This window comes from Gadus macrocephalus, chromosome 2 (assembly GCF_031168955.1).
Source record: "Gadus macrocephalus chromosome 2, ASM3116895v1".
Lineage (NCBI taxonomy): Eukaryota > Metazoa > Chordata > Actinopteri > Gadiformes > Gadidae > Gadus > Gadus macrocephalus.
In genome coordinates this window covers 67,501-84,227 of record NC_082383.1, presented here as the reverse complement: position 1 = coordinate 84,227, position 16,727 = coordinate 67,501, and the positions used below count along the sequence as shown (strand labels likewise).

The following is a 16,727-nucleotide window of genomic DNA, read 5'->3' as shown; positions in this document are numbered from 1 at the left end:
ACACTGGTCACATGCATCCTATACCAGGTCAAACACTGGTCACATGCATCCTATACCAGGTCAAACACTGGTCACATGGAGCACCCTATACCAGGTCAAACACTGGTCACATGCATCCTATACCAGGTCAAACACTGGTCACATGGAGCACCCTATACCAGGTCAAACACTGGTCACATGCAGCACCCTATACCAGGTCAAACACTGGTCACATGCAGCACCCTATACCAGGTCAAACACTGGTCACATGGAGCACCCTATACCAGGTCAAACACTGGTCACATGGAGCACCCTATACCAGGTCAAACACTGGTCACATTCAGCACCCTATACCAGGTCAAACACTGGTCACATGGAGCACCCCATACCAGGTCAAACACTGGTCACATGGAGCACCCCATACCAGGTCAAACACTGGTCACATGGAGCACCCCATACCAGGTCAAACACTGGTCACATGCAGCACCCTATACCAGGTCAAACACTGGTCACATGCAGCACCCTATACCAGGTCAAACACTGGTCACATGGACCACCCTATACCAGGTCAAACACTGGTCACATGGACCACCCTATACCAGGTCAAACACTGGTCACATGGACCACCCTATACCAGGTCAAACACTGGTCACATGGACCACCCTATACCAGGTCAAACACTGGTCACATGGAGCACCCTATACCAGGTCAAACACTGGTCACATGGAGCACCCTATACCAGGTCAAACACTGGTCACATGGAGCACCCTATACCAGGTCAAACACTGGTCACATGGAGCACCCTATACCAGGTCAAACACTGGTCACATGGAGCACCCTATACCAGGTCAAACACTGGTCACATGGAGCACCCTATACCAGGTCAAACACTGGTCACATGGAGCACCCTATACCAAGACAAACACTGGCCAAGTGGAAGCTGAACACGGGATGAAGAAGCCGAGCTCGGGGCCTCCATTAGACCTTTCCAATGCCCTTGTCTCAGAGATTGAAATGATGCACAACCTTCCTCAGTTGCGTCGAGGTGCAGGCGTCTTCAGCTGGTAATCAAAGTTGACCCGATTCAACGTCACTGAAGTCCCTTCCTGGCCTTCGAGTCGTTTCCTGATGAGGAGCCTTCAGATGCAAGCTGTAGCTTTGATAAGCCTGAGGTCAGGGACAGGACGTGGGTATCCCGAATGTGTTCCGTTCAGAAGGACAACCCAGTGGTGGAGTTCTTGAAGTGCAGGATTCTCCATCATCCCATTTGAGCAGAAAAACGGATGAACTCGTGCTGGCTCAGACTGACGCATTCCGTGTTGGTGCAAGCATTTCTCTGGCTGATCTGCAAAGGACGAGGCCAGTTCACCATGGAAGAGGAGTCCGCACATCACAAACCATCATCAAGACCTGGACTAGTTCATTTTCCGAACTGAAGTTGTGCTCACTTCCTGCTGGAAACTTCAAGAAACAGTCGCCAAGGCCTCCAGATGTGTAGAGAGGAACGTTGAGATGTCCTCCATGTTTCTCTGGTGCAAGACTTAGGCTGTGTATCAGTTGCCAAGAGATGAAGCCCCCTCTTGTCCTCAGAGTTCCTCAGTGGGCTCCCTGTCCCCATCTTGGAGGACATTTCAGTTCATGCACCTGATATTATGACACTCTTAAGCACTTAGCTTCTCGTGAGGAGAACAGCTCCAGAACGGCAGCCTTGGGACAGCACCGTATCCAAGCATGCACTCTCTGCCCACTCAGACAACTAATGTGACAAATGCAGAGTTCAGAGAAGTAGCGGCGAAGTGGATACAAGGAATCTAGAAATAACCCTGAAGTACATTTAGGCCACGAAGCAAATTCGTCTTACTCACTTGACACTCATTGTTTACTTGAACGTACTCTACCTTAACACAAGAATCCTGATTCAAACTACACTTTTACATACCAATACACCAACAAACTCTTGGTATTGAAACATGTTAATCCAACAAGGAATCAAATCTACGTTAACGCTTGTTAATAAAAAAGAGTGACTTACAGCTCGCAGTTTCTTGTTCATAGTTCAGTTGTGTTACTCACAGCTCGCAGTTTCTTGTTCATAGTTCAGTTGTGTTACTCACAGAACCGCAGTTTCTCCTCCATAGTTGAGCTGTAAAGGTGTGCACCACACAGATAGTTTGAATTCAAATGAGTCACTAAACAGGGGGAATGCTGCTTTACATTCCAATACACATTTACTAGACAATTATTTGTGTACAGTGAAAGTCAGTGGGCCCCTGGGATGAATAGAGAAAGATTGTCCACCAATACAACGGTTTATTAAAATTGTCCCCTTGATTTGGCTACCTGTACAATCAGAACTAGGAAAAATAAAGAACTATATAGGCTACAACTTCAAAACATCTACCACTGCATAGCAGCCTGGATTAAATCAGCGAACAACAAAAAGGCTCTGAACTACAACCCCTTAGAAGCAGAACACCTGCCAATGTATCCGTTAAGGTACGAACACACCAAACGCGTACCCCGCGTATAGACGCGTATAAAATCTGCAATTTTTCCATAGGGAACCATTGGTTTACCCGCGTTAGCGGCGTATGAGCCGCGTACATGTATGAGCCGCGTACATATATACGCGCGTACATATATACGCACGTACATATATACAATATTTCAGTTAACTTCTGTAAGTCCAGATATTGCCTGGTGTTTGTAGGCTACGGGAGGGAGTCAATTTACTGTAACAGTGGAGTTAAAAGGTTAGTGTAATATTTTGCTCATGGGCGGTGTCATTTAAATTCTGGCTCTTAATATTCACAAAAATATTGATTGGAATTTACTCTGAAAATGTCAGGCTGACCAAAGAGTAATGAAGAGAAACCGAATTTGCATTTACTGATAACTGTGATGTCAAATGCATATACTTGGCTTTACAGAGGTACAAAGTAAAGTTACTTAAAAGGATACAAGCCTTAGAATTGTAAATTTTCACCCCTATTCCACTTGAATTGTTTACAGACAATACTTATGCATACGATAGGGAATTCTTAGTAAGGGAAACATGACCATAAGGGTAGGCTACATTTTTTTTATTATAGAGAAAGGGAAGGTCATTACACAAAGCATTTAAAGTAAATAAAAAAGTAAATACAAAATATGTGCAATAACATTAAGGGATAAAATTATTATTAGAGAAGAGATCCGCAAATGTCAAATAGAATAGATTATGGCTCTGCACGAGGCTATGTGTGACGCCAGACGCCGTCGTGAATCAGACCAATCAGGGCCGACTAAATACACGCCCTCCTTACAAGACACGCCTCCTCAAAATACACGCCCCCGTCTTGCAGGACGCAGTCGGACCCTACTCGCTCATACGCATGACGATTAGCCGCGTTGCCCAATCAGCGTTGAGCTTGACCCGACGTCACTGGCAGAGAGTAGTGACGCTTGCACAGAAGCATACGGCCGACATCTTTCTTTATTCTGGGTGGAAATAGTAACATAGTTACGCCATTAAATGCGTTTATGTAAACATTTTTAGCGAGAAATGTGCATTTTACTTTCATAATGTTCGCTCGGTGAATGTGAAGGATGTTTGGTTTGATAGTTATGACGAAGAGGGAACGCTCCGTTCACTTGCATGGACAGAGTCTCTGGTTGCTAAGCAACCTCAACGTCTTGGCGGACTATATCTCTGCTGATCAACACTACGAATGCTGGAAACACACCAGACACACCATGTGAAGTTATTTAACCCGATTATTGTTATTTATATCTGAGATTATTTAATCTAACCCGATCCAAACTCTAGCATGCACCCAAACACGGCGGCGTTTGGGTTTCCTTCCTCGGACTCCTAAATCCAGCGCAGCCACAGGCGCGTAGCTGCGTACGTAGGACAATTTTTGACACAAAATGGTCAAGCAACATTTTAGCTGCGTACCGTTTGGCGTGTTCGTACCATTAGTAATAAACAATCAGGCTGATAAAAGGCCGCACAAACTATACGATTACAATCCAGTGACAACTAAAAGCTTACTCGTTTAAAACAGTTAACGTGAAATAACACCCATAAACATTTAAAAACGTTTAATTAATTACAAGGCCAGTGGAATAGACGTTATACTCACAGCAGCTCCAGACAAGTTTGTTCCGTTTTACTTCGAAAATGATTCATAATTAACCTGTGAACAAAGGAATAGATTTAGCTTAGTAAGACATAACCGCTAACTAGAAGGTGAATGCATGTTCATAGATGTTTTCTAAACTAATGTTAAGTTTACTACCTTGTGAAAGAAACTTCGGACGGCTGAACAACGTTGTTTGGTTAACTCAGCTGAACCAAAGCCAAGCGAGCAGCCACAGTGGAGAAGTAACAGGTGAGCCAATCACTTAAAAAAACTTACTAATTAGTAACTGAACACAGCTGCGACACCGCTGTGCCTCCCGGGAGTGATGAGTTGTCAGCGCCCCCTGCTGGTGGCGTCTAAATCTCGGGTGGAATGCATTGATTATCACCATAGAGACGTATTTAAGAATTAACGCCTTATTACAAAAATAAAGTCAGCTTTCCTGTTGATAACCATTTCTTTTGATGTCAAATCACCTGGCCTGAATACACTCACACATGTACCTTTTTTCCAAACTGTCTGAGATGGACACGAAGGGCATAATAGAGGGGGTCTAGGAAAAAAGGGAAGGGAAAGGAGGTCATCATTCCCATTCCAGGCAGCGGCTTCAGACCTCAGCGATACCAGCTGCTGTTGGTCATAAATAGAGAGGCCTTCCACCTGGTCCAGACAGGGACTCTCAGGAGAACCAAGAGAACTACTGGGTCTGATGACAACACTAGATCCTAACCCCAACTACTGGGTCTGATGACAACACTAGACCCTAACTACTGGGTCTGATGACAACACCAGACCCTAACTACTGGGTCTGATGACAACACTAGACCCTAACTACTGGGTCTGATGACAACACCAGACCCTAACTACTGGGTCTGATGACAACACGAGACCCTAACCCTAACTAATGGGTCTGATGACAACACGAGACCCTAACCCTAACTAATGGGTCTGATGACAACACTAGACCCTAACCCTAACTAATGGGTCTGATGACAACACTAGACCCTAACTACTGGGTCTGATGACAACACAAGACCCTAACCCTAACTAATGGGTCTGATGACAACACTAGACCCTAACTACTGGGTCTGATGACAACACCAGACCCTAACTAATGGGTCTGATGACAACCCGAGACCCTAACCCTAACTAATGGGTCTGATGACAACACGAGACCCTAACCCTAACTAGTGGGTCTGATGACGACACGAGACCCTAACCCTAACTAGTGGGTCTGATGACGACACGAGACCCTAACCCTAACTAATGGGTCTGATGACAACACGAGACCCCACTATGGCGACAGGCTGGTGGACGGATGTATATAACCCTAACCCTGCATGAGGGGTTTAGGGCTAACCCTAACCTGCTCATTAGCCGTTAGGGCTAACCCTAACCTGCTCATTAGCCGTTAGGGCTAACCCTAACCTGCTCATTAGCCGTTAGGGCTAACCCCAACCCTCATTAGCTGTTAGGACTAACCCTAACCCTCATTAGCTGTTAGGGCTAACCCTAACCCTCATTAGCTGTTAGGGCTAACCCTAACCCTCATTAGCTGTTAGGGCTAACCCTAACCCTCATTAGCTGTTAGGGCTAACCCTAACCTGCTCATTAGCCGTTAGGGCTAACCCCAACCCTCATTAGCTGTTAGGACTAACCCTAACCCTCATTAGCTGTTAGGGCTAACCCTAACCCTTATTAGCCTTTTTCCTTAATACTCGGTTTGTTTGGCATCCGTCCCCTTCGGTTTGGCTGGTGCCGACAGGATTTTGGGAACTGGGAACAGGATCTCATCCTTCCCACTGACGACACCCTGGGATGAATCCAGTTCCATTGGTTGTTCCCAGAGCCAATGGCACTGCTGCAGGCGTGCGTATTTTAATGGACTAAATTTGTTTAAAAGTACAGAAGCATCCAAAGAAAAGAAGCGTACAATGTAAGATAAACAAGAAGCCGATTGTTAGCAAAACAACTTTAATCATAGGACAAAAGCAGCCAAAAATACATAATATGCCAATGGATCTCTTTAAGTCACGTGTAGATCTTACAGCATAACATTGTGTGTAACAGTCTGTAAAGTCTGCAACAGTCTGCTGGAGAACGCAGCCGGTCCTACGCAACCACGCTATGCTTCCTGCCCGTCTGGATGAAGGCCTCTACGCAGCGGTCGATGTCCTGGTCCGAGTGGGCCGCCGAGATCTGGACCCGGATCCTGGCTTTGCCCTTGGGCACCACCGGGAAGGAGAACCCCACCACATACACACCTAGAGGGAGGGGAGGGGGTAATGACTGCTGAAATAGCCCGCTTTGCCTGAGCTAGCCCACGTAGCCTGAGCTAGCCTGAGGGTCCTGAGCTAGCCCACGTAGCTTGAGCTAGCCCCAGGGGTCCTGAGCTAGCCCCAGGGGTCCTGAGCTAGCCCACGGGTCAGGAGCTAGTCCACGTACACTGAGCTAGCCCGCGGGTCCTGAGCTAGCCCGCGGGTCCTGAGCTAGCCCGCGGGTCCTGAGCTAGCCCGCGGGTCCTGAGCTAGCCCGGGGGTCCTGAGCTAGCCCGCGTACCCAGAGCTAGCCCGCGTACCCAGAGCTAGCCCGCGTACCCAGAGCTAGCCTGCGTACCCCGAGCTAGCCCATGGGCCCTGAGGAGGTTCGCTTCTCGTCCCTGTGATACTAGCTTATTAGACACACACCTAGCTTGAGCATGTCGTCGGCCATCAGCGAGGCGAGCCGTGCGTCTCCAAGCATGACGGGGCAGATGGGGTGGGCGGAGCCGGCGATGGTGAAGCCTGCCTCCGTCATCTGGTCCCTAAACCTGGAGGAGCGGAAATTCATATTAAAAAAGGTGCTGCAGGTACGATTTAAGAGCTACTATTAACAGATGTATCTGTTAGAAACGCCCAAGCCGACAGTCGGATAACTGAGACTAAATGGATTTCATCTCTTCCCTGATTGGTTCAGGTAATCCATTTGGCTGTCAATCAAAGATGTGTGAATGCAACACTAGCTTCTTACTGACCTCTCTGTTGGAGAAACGTAAGGAGGGAGGGACGTTTCTGTTGGGTTGTTTAGTTTCTTAATCTTGAATCTCTTCTGCTCTACCTCTTAATAACAAACTAATCTGACCTTCATCCCCTTATCCCAATAAAACACAACTCAACTCTCCATTGGTGTGGTGGAGGAAAGCCTAGACATCATCTTGACTAAACAACTTGTTCAGATGAGAAACCGGTTTATTCCAAGGTGGCAGAGGAGAAAACCACACGCATCCAGGCTTTAGACTCTAGGATACAAACTAGAGGAGGCTGAGCTCTACCTGACATGGCTCAACCCTCCCAGAGGGTAGGGCTGGAATAGGGGTAGAATACCCTGCCTAGAGAGGGTTAGGGTTAGAATAGGGGTAGAATACCCTGCCTAGAGAGGGTTAGGGTTAGAATACCCTGCCTAGAGAGGGTTAGGGTTAGAATAGGGGTAAAATAACCTGCCTAGAGAGAGTAAGGTTAAGAAAGGGGTAAAATACCCTGCATAGAGAGGGTTAGGGTTAGAATAAGGGTAAAATACCCTACCTAGAGAGGGTAGGTTTAGAATAAGGGTAAAATACCCTGCCTAGAGAGGGTTAGGGTTAGAATAGGGGTAGAATAACCTGCCTAGAGAGGGTTAGGGTTAGAATAGGGGTAGAATACCCTGCCTAAAGAGGGTGAGGGGTAGAATAGGGGTAAAATACCGTGCCTAGAGAGGGTGAGGGGTAGAATAGGGGTAGAATACCCTGCCTAGAGAGGGTGAGGGGTAGAATAGGGGTAGAATACCGTGCCTAGAGAGGGTTAGGGTTAGAATAGGGGTAAAATACCCTGCCTAAAGAGGGTGAGGGGTAGAATAGGGGTAAAATACCGTGCCTAGAGAGGGTTAGGGTTAGAATTAGAGCCCAACCGATATATCGGCGGGTTGATATTATCGGCCGATATTAGGCATTTTCCAAACTATCGGTATCGGCCGATTAATTAATATTAAAAAAAAATATTGGGTTCATGTGTTTTTGTTCAAAGGACTTTGAGTTTAATAATTTAAGTTTGTAATTTTATACATTTTATTTATCAGAACTTTAATACATTTTGATTTTGACTTTTCTGTTGTGAGAATAAAACAATAAAATAAAGTTTATTTTTAAACTGCATTACCTTATTATTTTAGTGAGGACTACAAATAACCAATGTTAGGGAAATCTGTTTTTGTTTTGTTACGCGTTTCTAGAATTTATTTTTTAAATATATATCGGCCGATATATCTGAAAATCAGATTTTTAAATCACCAAATATTTGTATCGGTATCGGCCTTAAAAATCCTTTATCGGTCGGGCTCTAGTTAGAATAGGGGTAGAATAGCCTGCCTAGAGAGGGTTAAGGGTAGAATAGCCTGCCTAGAGAGGCTGCAGGCAGACTTATTCTGAGTTCCTGTGGTTCGTTCTCATATTCCTGTGTTAAAATGCTTCCTCAGATAACCGTAGTATCAGCTTTCAGAAGGATACGGTCAGCCCTAACTACAGATACGCTCCATGTCCGGGGGGGGGGGGGGGGGGGGGAAGAGAAATAACCTTGAGTATAAAGCCTCATACCGGGGTGGATTAAGTTACTATGGAGCTGCTTTAATCAAAGACTGATGCCGTGTTCCGATATCCATACTTCCATGAGTACACTTAAATGAAGTACACTATCCGCACTCACTAAGTGCGCTAATTTTCAGATCATGTCAGTGTTGTTCCAAATCGAAAACTCTGGTGCGCTAACCGGAAATAACGATCACGACTGCAGCCGCGGCTCCTCCCCCGCAATAAACATCCCGCTTTGAACAGTGAACTCTTTACGCCTAGCTGCTATAAAAAGCTATAAAAACTGCAAAATGACTATTAATGCAGGCTATGTGGAAAATGCGCCGACTTTGGCTCAGCCCTCTTCCGCTACGTAGCTAAGATGGCTGCCGTTGAGTACGAAAAGTGTACATCGATCCACACTACGCAATTTGACTGTTTTAATCATCCGGGTCCTTTCAGTACACTTATTTTCGCCCGATCTGAATCGGAACGCCCTACGTATTCAAACTTAGGCTAGTAAGTACGGATAGTATGGATATTGGAACACGGCATTAGTATTCACAGGAGCACACAAAGTCCCCTTGAAGGAAGTCCCCCTTGAAGGAAGTCCCCCTTGAAGGAAGTCCCCCTTTACAGGAAGTCCCCGGACAGGATATCCCCATACAGGAAGTCCGCCTACAGGCAGTCCCCCTACAGGAAGTCCCCTTGCACGCAGTCCCCCACCTCATGGTTTTGGCGGCCATGCTCTGGGCGATGTGGCTGGAGGCCAGCAGCATCTCCAGGGCGCGCAGGGCACTGCCCACCACCGGGGGCGGCAGAGAGTTAGAGAAGAGGTAGGGCCGTGAGCGCTGGCGCAGCAGGTCGATAAGGGGCTTGGGGCCCACGGTGTAGCCGCCTGGGGGGGCAGAGGGACAGCTGAGACACACACCTGGGGGGCGCTACGGACCACTGACTGAACTGGGAGGTATAAACAGCAACCTGAAGAGAACCCAGTCCATGTTGGACAGGAAACCTTTATCAGTTGATGTCGCCGGCTTCCTCTGTGTGTATCAGTTTCATTGGGGGGGGGGGGGGCTTCAGGAACACAGGATTTGCTTGGAATACGGACTCTTCAGTTACGCTTCAGTTACTCTTTAGTTACTCTTCAGTTCCGGTCGGCCAACCAGTCCAGTCCGCCTGCACAGCAAATTGGAATTAAGCTGAGGGGGAGTGGCCTGGGCAGGAGAGCAGACATATAGCCCCGCCTCCAGATTAAGGGTCTACCTGAAGACTGCAGGAAGGCCATTTAAATATGTTGCTAGTGGGCGGAGCCTAGCTCAAACAGGGGGTGGGGCGGGGCGGGGTGTGGTTTCCCCCCCTCCCCCCAAGATCTGCTGAATAAGCATTTAGCCAGAATGTGTTGATGAGGGTTAGGCAGTGGAAAAGGACAGGAGGTAGGAGACAGGAGGTGGGAGACAGGAGGTAGGAGGATAGGATACAGGAGGTAGGAGGATAGGATACAGCAGAAAGGAGGCAGGAGGTAGGAGACAGGAGGTAGGAGACAGGAGGTAGGAGGATAGGATACAGGAGGTAGGAGACAGGAGGTAGGAGGATAGGATACAGCAGAAAGGAGGCAGGAGGCAGGAGGTAGGAGGATAGGATACAGGAGGTAGGAGACAGGAGGTAGGAGGATAGGATACAGCAGAAAGGAGGCAGGAGGTAGGAGGCAGGAGGATAGGATACAGGAGGTAGGAGGTAGGATACAGGAGGTAGGAGGATAGGATACAGGAGGTAGGAGGATAGGATACAGGAGGTAGGAGGATAGGATACAGCAGAAAGGAGGCAGGAGGTAGGAGACAGGAGGTAGGAGACAGGAGGTAGGAGGATAGGATACAGGAGGTAGGAGGATAGGATACAGCAGAAAGGAGGCAGGAGGCAGGAGGTAGGAGGATAGGATACAGGAGGTAGGATACAGGAGGTATGAGGCAGGAGGTAGGAGGCAGGAGGATAGGATACAGGAGGTAGGAGACAGGAGGTAGGAGGCAGGAGGTAAGGATACAGGAGGTAGGAGGTGGGAGGATAGGATACAGGAGGTAGGAGACAGGAGGCAGGAGGCAGGAGGCGTACCTGCGGCCCCTCCCAGGGCCTTCCCCAGGGTGGAGTTGACGATGTGGACTCTGTCCATCACACCCAGCAGCTCGTCAGTCCCCCTGGAGAGGACAACACACTTTAGTGAGTAGGAGATAGGAGGCAGGAGATAGGAGACACTTTATTGTCCCCCAATGGGGCAATTTGTTGTGCAGTAGATATACAAGTAGTATACAAATCCAAGTCACACACGCACAATAAAAAACACTATACAATCAATAGTAGTCAATATATATCCAAATCACCCACACCCACACACACACGGCAACATCTGAAATTCAGCCCGTAGGGGATGAGATCTATTTGACAGGATAGATTCAACCCTTTTTAGCATCTGCTTCTGATAAAGTTCCTCCAGGCCTTTCTGATTAGAACCTGTGATACGGCTGCTCACCTTACTTAACTTGGAAAGGGAGTTTTTTTGTTTTACGGTGATAGACCCATACCAGCAGATTAAAGAGAAGATGACAACTGACTCAACAAAGAACCTATAGAAAAGGGTCATCAGGGTCTTGTCCACATTGAACTTGGCCAGCTTCCTAAGGCAATACAGGCGCTGCTGGCCTTTCTTGCAAAGCAAGCTGGTATTTTGCTCAAAACACAACTCGTCATCGATAATAGATCCTAAGTATTTGTACTCTTTAAAAACCTCTATTTCCTGACCATTTATACTAGTTCTTACCTGGTTAAAGACATTACGCCTAAAGTCAATACACATGTCCTTAGTGTTGGAGGCATTGAGTTCAAGAGAGGCATCCTGACACCATGTTGCAAAGTGGTCGATTACCGGACCGTGTGAAGCTTCCTCATTGTTCAGTAAGCTGACAATAACTGTATCATCAGCAAACTTCACAATGTGTCGGTCATCAGTCACTGAGCGACAGTCATTGGTGTACAGAATGTAGAGAAGGGGGGAGAGAACACTCCCATGCGGAGAGCCAGTTGATGTGAGGGCCAAGTCAGAGAGGTGATCATTTATTCTAACTCGCTGGGATCTATTTGTGAGGAAGTCTAATATCCAGCCCACAAGGTTGGCCTCCAGCTTGAACTGATGCAGCAGCTTCTCAACCAGCAGGAGGGGCTGAATGGTGTTAAAGGCTGACGAGAAGTCCACTAACAGTAGTCTGGCAGGTTTTTTGTTACCCTCAAGGTGTTTGAGGATGAGGTTAAGTACTGTTCCATCCTGGACCCCTCTGTTGAGTCTGTATGCAAACTGCAGTGGGTCGAGGAGGCTGTTCGTCCTAAATGACAGTTAGGGTTAGGGTTAGGGTTAGGGACCCTAACCCTAAATGACAGTTCTCTTTTGATCAGCTTTTCAGAGGACTTCATCACAAGTAACGTGAGGGCTATGGGTCTGTAATCATATAAAGTCTTGGGGTGATTGTGCTTTGCAACAGGGACTATAGTTGACTTTTTCCATAAGTCAGGGACCTTCTGTTGACACAAAGATTGATTAAAAATATAATAAAAGATGGGGCATAGCTGTTCTGCACAACAAGAAAGGACATGGCTACCAATGTTGTCCGGGCCCAGACTTGTTTTGGCCTTGCAGTGTTTAAAAGTGTTCACAACACTTTGTGCCGAGAAAAAGACAGCTGATTGGGACAGGGACAGTAAAGACTGTTTTTGGGCAATCATTTCGTTGCTAAAAAATAAGAACCTCCCAAAACAGCCTAGGATCACCAGTAGTTCACCACACCAAGAGCGTCCTGGGAGGGGCACTCGGTGTGTCCTCTGAGCTTCTATCAGTGATGATCCTCATCCAGGCCTCGTATCAACATCTCATCATCGCTCAGAGGACCCCATCAGAGGACCCTAAGGGCCGGAGGGGACCCCAAGGGCACCCCAAAGAGGACCCTAAGGATAGCTCCCTGTCTCCTACCTCCTGTCTCCTACATCCTGTCGGCTCAGAGGACCCCATCAGAGGACCCTAAGGGACGGAGGGGACCCCAAGAGGACCCCAAAGAGACCCTAAGGGTCTGCGGTCTGAGCCCACCTGCCGCGGGCGCCCAGGAAGCCGGTGGCGTGGCACTCGTCGATGAAGACCAGCGCCCCGTAGCGCTCGGCCAGCGTGCAGATCCCCTCCAGCGGGGCCACGTCCCCGTCCATGGAGAACACCCCGTCGGTCACAACCAGACGCATGCGGGACGACTGGGGGGGGGGGGCGGGGGGCGGGGGGGGTGGAGGAGGGGTGAAAAAGCGGGGCACAAAAGCAGTTAAGATCAGCGGAGCAAAGAATATAAAAGCTGGACTTCATGATCATGGAGGGTTAGGGTTAAGGCCAACAGCTTAAAGTTAACAGCTGTGACCTCAGAAGGACGCCGCCCTCCGGGTTCTGAGGGGGAGGGGTACAGGACGGGCGATGCCGCACCATGCGGTGGCACGTCATATGAATGTGGTAATAGGAAAATTACAAAATCTTCCAAGAAGTAGCATGATCCATTTCTTAAAAAAGGATTTACAAGAAAAGTCTAACTCCTCCCCAACCCTTGGTGCTCCAAGCAGCCCTCATCATGGTCTCCTACCGGGGGGTCTCCTACCGGGCGGTCTCCTACCTGGGGGTCTCCTACCTGGGGGTCTCCTACCTGGGGGTCTCCTGCCTGGGGGTCTCCTACCGGGCGGTCTCCTACCTGGGGGTCTCCTACCTGGGGGTCTCCTACCGGGGGGTCTCCTACCGGGCGGTCTCCTACCTGGGGGTCTCCTACCTGGGGGTCTCCTGCCTGGGGGTCTCCTGCCTGGGGGTCTCCTACCGGGCGGTCTCCTACCTGGGGGTCTCCTACCTGGGGGTCTCCTACCTGGGGGTCCCCTACCGGGCGGTCTCCTACCTGGGGGTCTCCTACCGGGCGGTCTACTACCTGGGGGTCTCCTGCCTGGGGGTCTCCTACCGGGCGGTCTCCTACCTGGGGGTCTCCTACCGGGCGGTCCCCTACCGGGCGGTCTCCTACCTGGGGGTCTCCTACCTGGGGGTCCCCTACCGGGCGGTCTCCTACCTGGGGGTCTCCTACCGGGCAGTCTCCTACCGGGCGGTCCCCTACCGGGCGGTCTCCTACCTGGGGGTCTCCTACCTGGGGGTCTCCTACCGGGCGGTGTCCTACCTGGGGGTCCCCTACCGGGCGGTCTCCTACCTGGGGGTCTCCTACCTGGGGGTCTCCTACCGGGCGGTCTCCTACCGGGCGGTCTCCTACCGGGCGGTGTCCTACCTGGGGGTCTCCTACCGGGCGGTCTCCTACCGGGCAGTCTCCTACCGGGCAGTCTCCTACCGGGGGGTCTCCTACCGGGGGGTCTCCTACCGGGCGGTCTCCTGCCTGGGGGTCTCCTACCGGGCGGTCTCCTACCGGGCGGTCTCCTACCGGGCGGTCTCCTACCTGGGCCTCCTGCAGGCGGGCCTCCAGGTCCTCCAGGCTCATGTGTTTGTAGCGCAGCCTCTTTGCGCGGCAGAGCCGGATCCCGTCGATGATGGAGGCGTGGTTCAGCTCGTCAGACAGCACCGCGTCCTCCGGCCCCAGCAGCACCTGGGGGGTGGGGGGGTCAGGGCTGGGCTGGTAACTCCCCCCGGTAAACACAGGACCCCAATTCCCCCCTGACCTCAAACAGCCCCGCGTTGACCCCTGACCTCGAACAGCCCCGCGTTGACCCCTGACCTCAAACAGCCCCGCGTTGACCCCTGACCTCAAACAGCCCCGCGTTGACCCCTGACCTCAAACAGCCCCGCGTTGACCCCTGACCTCAAACAGCCCCGCGTTGACCCCTGACCTCAAACAGCCCCGTGTTGACCCCTGACCTCAAACAGCCCCACGTTGACCCCTGATCTCAAACAGCCCCACGTTGACCCCTGACCTCAAACAGCCCCGCGTTGACCCCTGACCTCAAACAGCCCCGTTTTGACCCCTGACCTCAAACGGCCCCGTTTTGACCCCTGACCTCAAACAGCCCCGTTTTGACCCCTGACCTCAAACAGGCCGGCGTTGGCGTCGAAGCAGCTGGCGTACAGGATGCAGTCCTCCCTCTCATGGAACTCAGCCAGCCTCCTCTCCAGCTCCTTGTGGAGATCCTGAGGAGTTCAGAGAGTCAGGGTGAGGGCACCTGCTGCCCCATGGGGTGGCTGAGTGAGAGGGTGAGTGAGTGAGTGAGTGGGTGAGTATAACCTTGTACCTGAGTGCCACAGATGAACCTGACGGAGCTCAGACCGGCCCCGTAGGTGTTCAGAGCATCCACCCCCGCCTGCACCACCTCTGGGTGGCTGGACAGACCCAGGTAGTTGTTGGCACAGAAATTCAAGATTGCTGGAGTGAGGAAGGAGAAGAGAGTCGGACACAGAGAGAGTAACGGAGACAGAAACAGACGTACAATCACAAACATTAAAAGGAGATACTTTGTGGAGATTGTGGGGTCGACATAGTTTCAACACATGAGTGAGCAGGGCAGAGCCAATAGACTTGCGGATGACGTGCTGATGTTCACACATCAGCACGTCATCCGCAAGGCTTAAAGGCCTACGTGCAGGTTAACCGGAAGTTTTGATTAATGGGTACATAAAGCACTCAAAATATGTGTATCATTTATAAAATGTCTCAAAAATAGTGTTAAAGTCCAGTTTTTGTCGTTTTTGGCAGTAACAGGTGTTTTCTAACGGACAGCAATCAGTGCACTTGCAAATGAGTGCCGGCAAGTATAACCGATCGTGGTGTGACATTATTTAACCATCAATCTACCGCAAAGACGACCAGACAGATGTACATTGAACACGTACACAAAGCACACCGTCCAACCCGGCGGATGCTGACAGACAGCCCACAACAAGCCAAACATCATCACGGCGGGTGTGCTCTCTCCCTCACTCTCGCACGCCCGTACTACACAATCACTCCAACTTATCCAACTCCAAGGCTACGCTGCTTCACGAGATAGCGAACCAATCAAATTACGCCATCTTAGGAAGTTCACGTGTAGCATAAACTAACTATATATAATATCTATGCATCTATCTTTGTATCTGTATAATCTGCTGAACACTCTCTTACTACTCTCTACTCTCAAGGGTCTCAATGCGGCTTTGGTCCGTGTCTCCCCAACGTGACGTCATGCAATGCATTCTGGGGGAATCAATAGCAATAGTACCTACCTGAAATAGTACCTACTTTTTCGTATTACATTCCGTACTGTGATACCTAACAACATTAAATACAATAAATAATTTTAAAATCTTAAATACCACCAAGCAAATTGCACAAATTCGTTGAAAAATAAACCCTGCAACACGACCTTTAACGAAGAATGAACAAGAGCAACACGGCACAGATCAGGCGATAGGAGCCCGGCTCAGGGGGCGAGTTCAGCACTTATTTGATCAACACACACGCTATAAGATCAGTGTCGTCAAAGTATGAACATGGACGAGTCTTTACTCCAAAACTGTGGAAACACTGTGGATGCGAGGCAGCGGATTGAAAATTATTAATAAATGTATGCTTAATGCTGTCGTTGATCTCCTACTCACTGCCACGACTGCCGTCCACGTTGATCCTGGGACCTTGCTTCGACGTGATGATCCGTTCTCCTTTCCAGGTTCCTGCCACTCGGATCCCTTCCAGTTCGCTCTCAAGAATCGCTCTCGCGTCGGCGACAGCCGCGTGGCCGCGCCGCGGAGGGGCGGGGGGCGTCAGGACGCACCTGAGGGGTCTCAGCAGACCCCGGACGGCAGGCAGGAGAGACATGGTCCGAAGCTGTCAGACTGTTGTCGGCAACTGTTACCAAACACTCCACGCGTAGGCATGAACGTCACGCACGACGTGACCACGCACGTAATCTGAGGGCGTCGCTGGAAGCGCCAATCAAACGTGGATGAGACTTCTTCTTTTATTTCTAAAGCTGGGATCCCTCATTTTATCGTGCTTTACTGCCCCCCGTTGGACATG

At 49.8% G+C, this 16,727-nt stretch overlaps 1 protein-coding gene across 1 annotated transcript; it reads right to left on the bottom strand.

The window, feature by feature from the left end:
• Positions 1-6,063: 6,063 nt before the first annotated feature.
• Positions 6,064-16,643, bottom strand: gcat (glycine C-acetyltransferase). Its single transcript, XM_060075483.1, has 9 exons — positions 16,310-16,643; positions 14,965-15,095; positions 14,762-14,863; positions 14,178-14,324; positions 12,809-12,963; positions 10,792-10,874; positions 9,409-9,580; positions 6,794-6,915; positions 6,064-6,370 (listed from the first exon to the last, which is right to left on the bottom strand). The coding sequence occupies exons 1-9, from the start codon at positions 16,524-16,526 to the stop codon at positions 6,219-6,221; spliced, it is 1,281 nt and encodes a 426-aa protein (XP_059931466.1). The 5' UTR covers positions 16,527-16,643; the 3' UTR covers positions 6,064-6,218.
• Positions 16,644-16,727: the final 84 nt, after the last annotated feature.

Excerpts from the sequence above, each read along its gene's own strand:
- gcat (XM_060075483.1), bottom strand. The coding sequence starts at position 16,526 with ATGTCTCTCCTGCCTGCCGTCCGGGGTCTGCTGAGACCCCTCAGGTGC. Across the intron at positions 15,096-16,309 it reads CGTGGACGGCAGTCGTGGCA|CAATCTTGAATTTCTGTGCC; the intron begins GTGAGTAGGAGA and ends TCCTCACTCCAG. Across the intron at positions 6,371-6,793 it reads CGACGACATGCTCAAGCTAG|GTGTGTATGTGGTGGGGTTC; the intron begins GTGTGTGTCTAA and ends CCCTCCCTCTAG.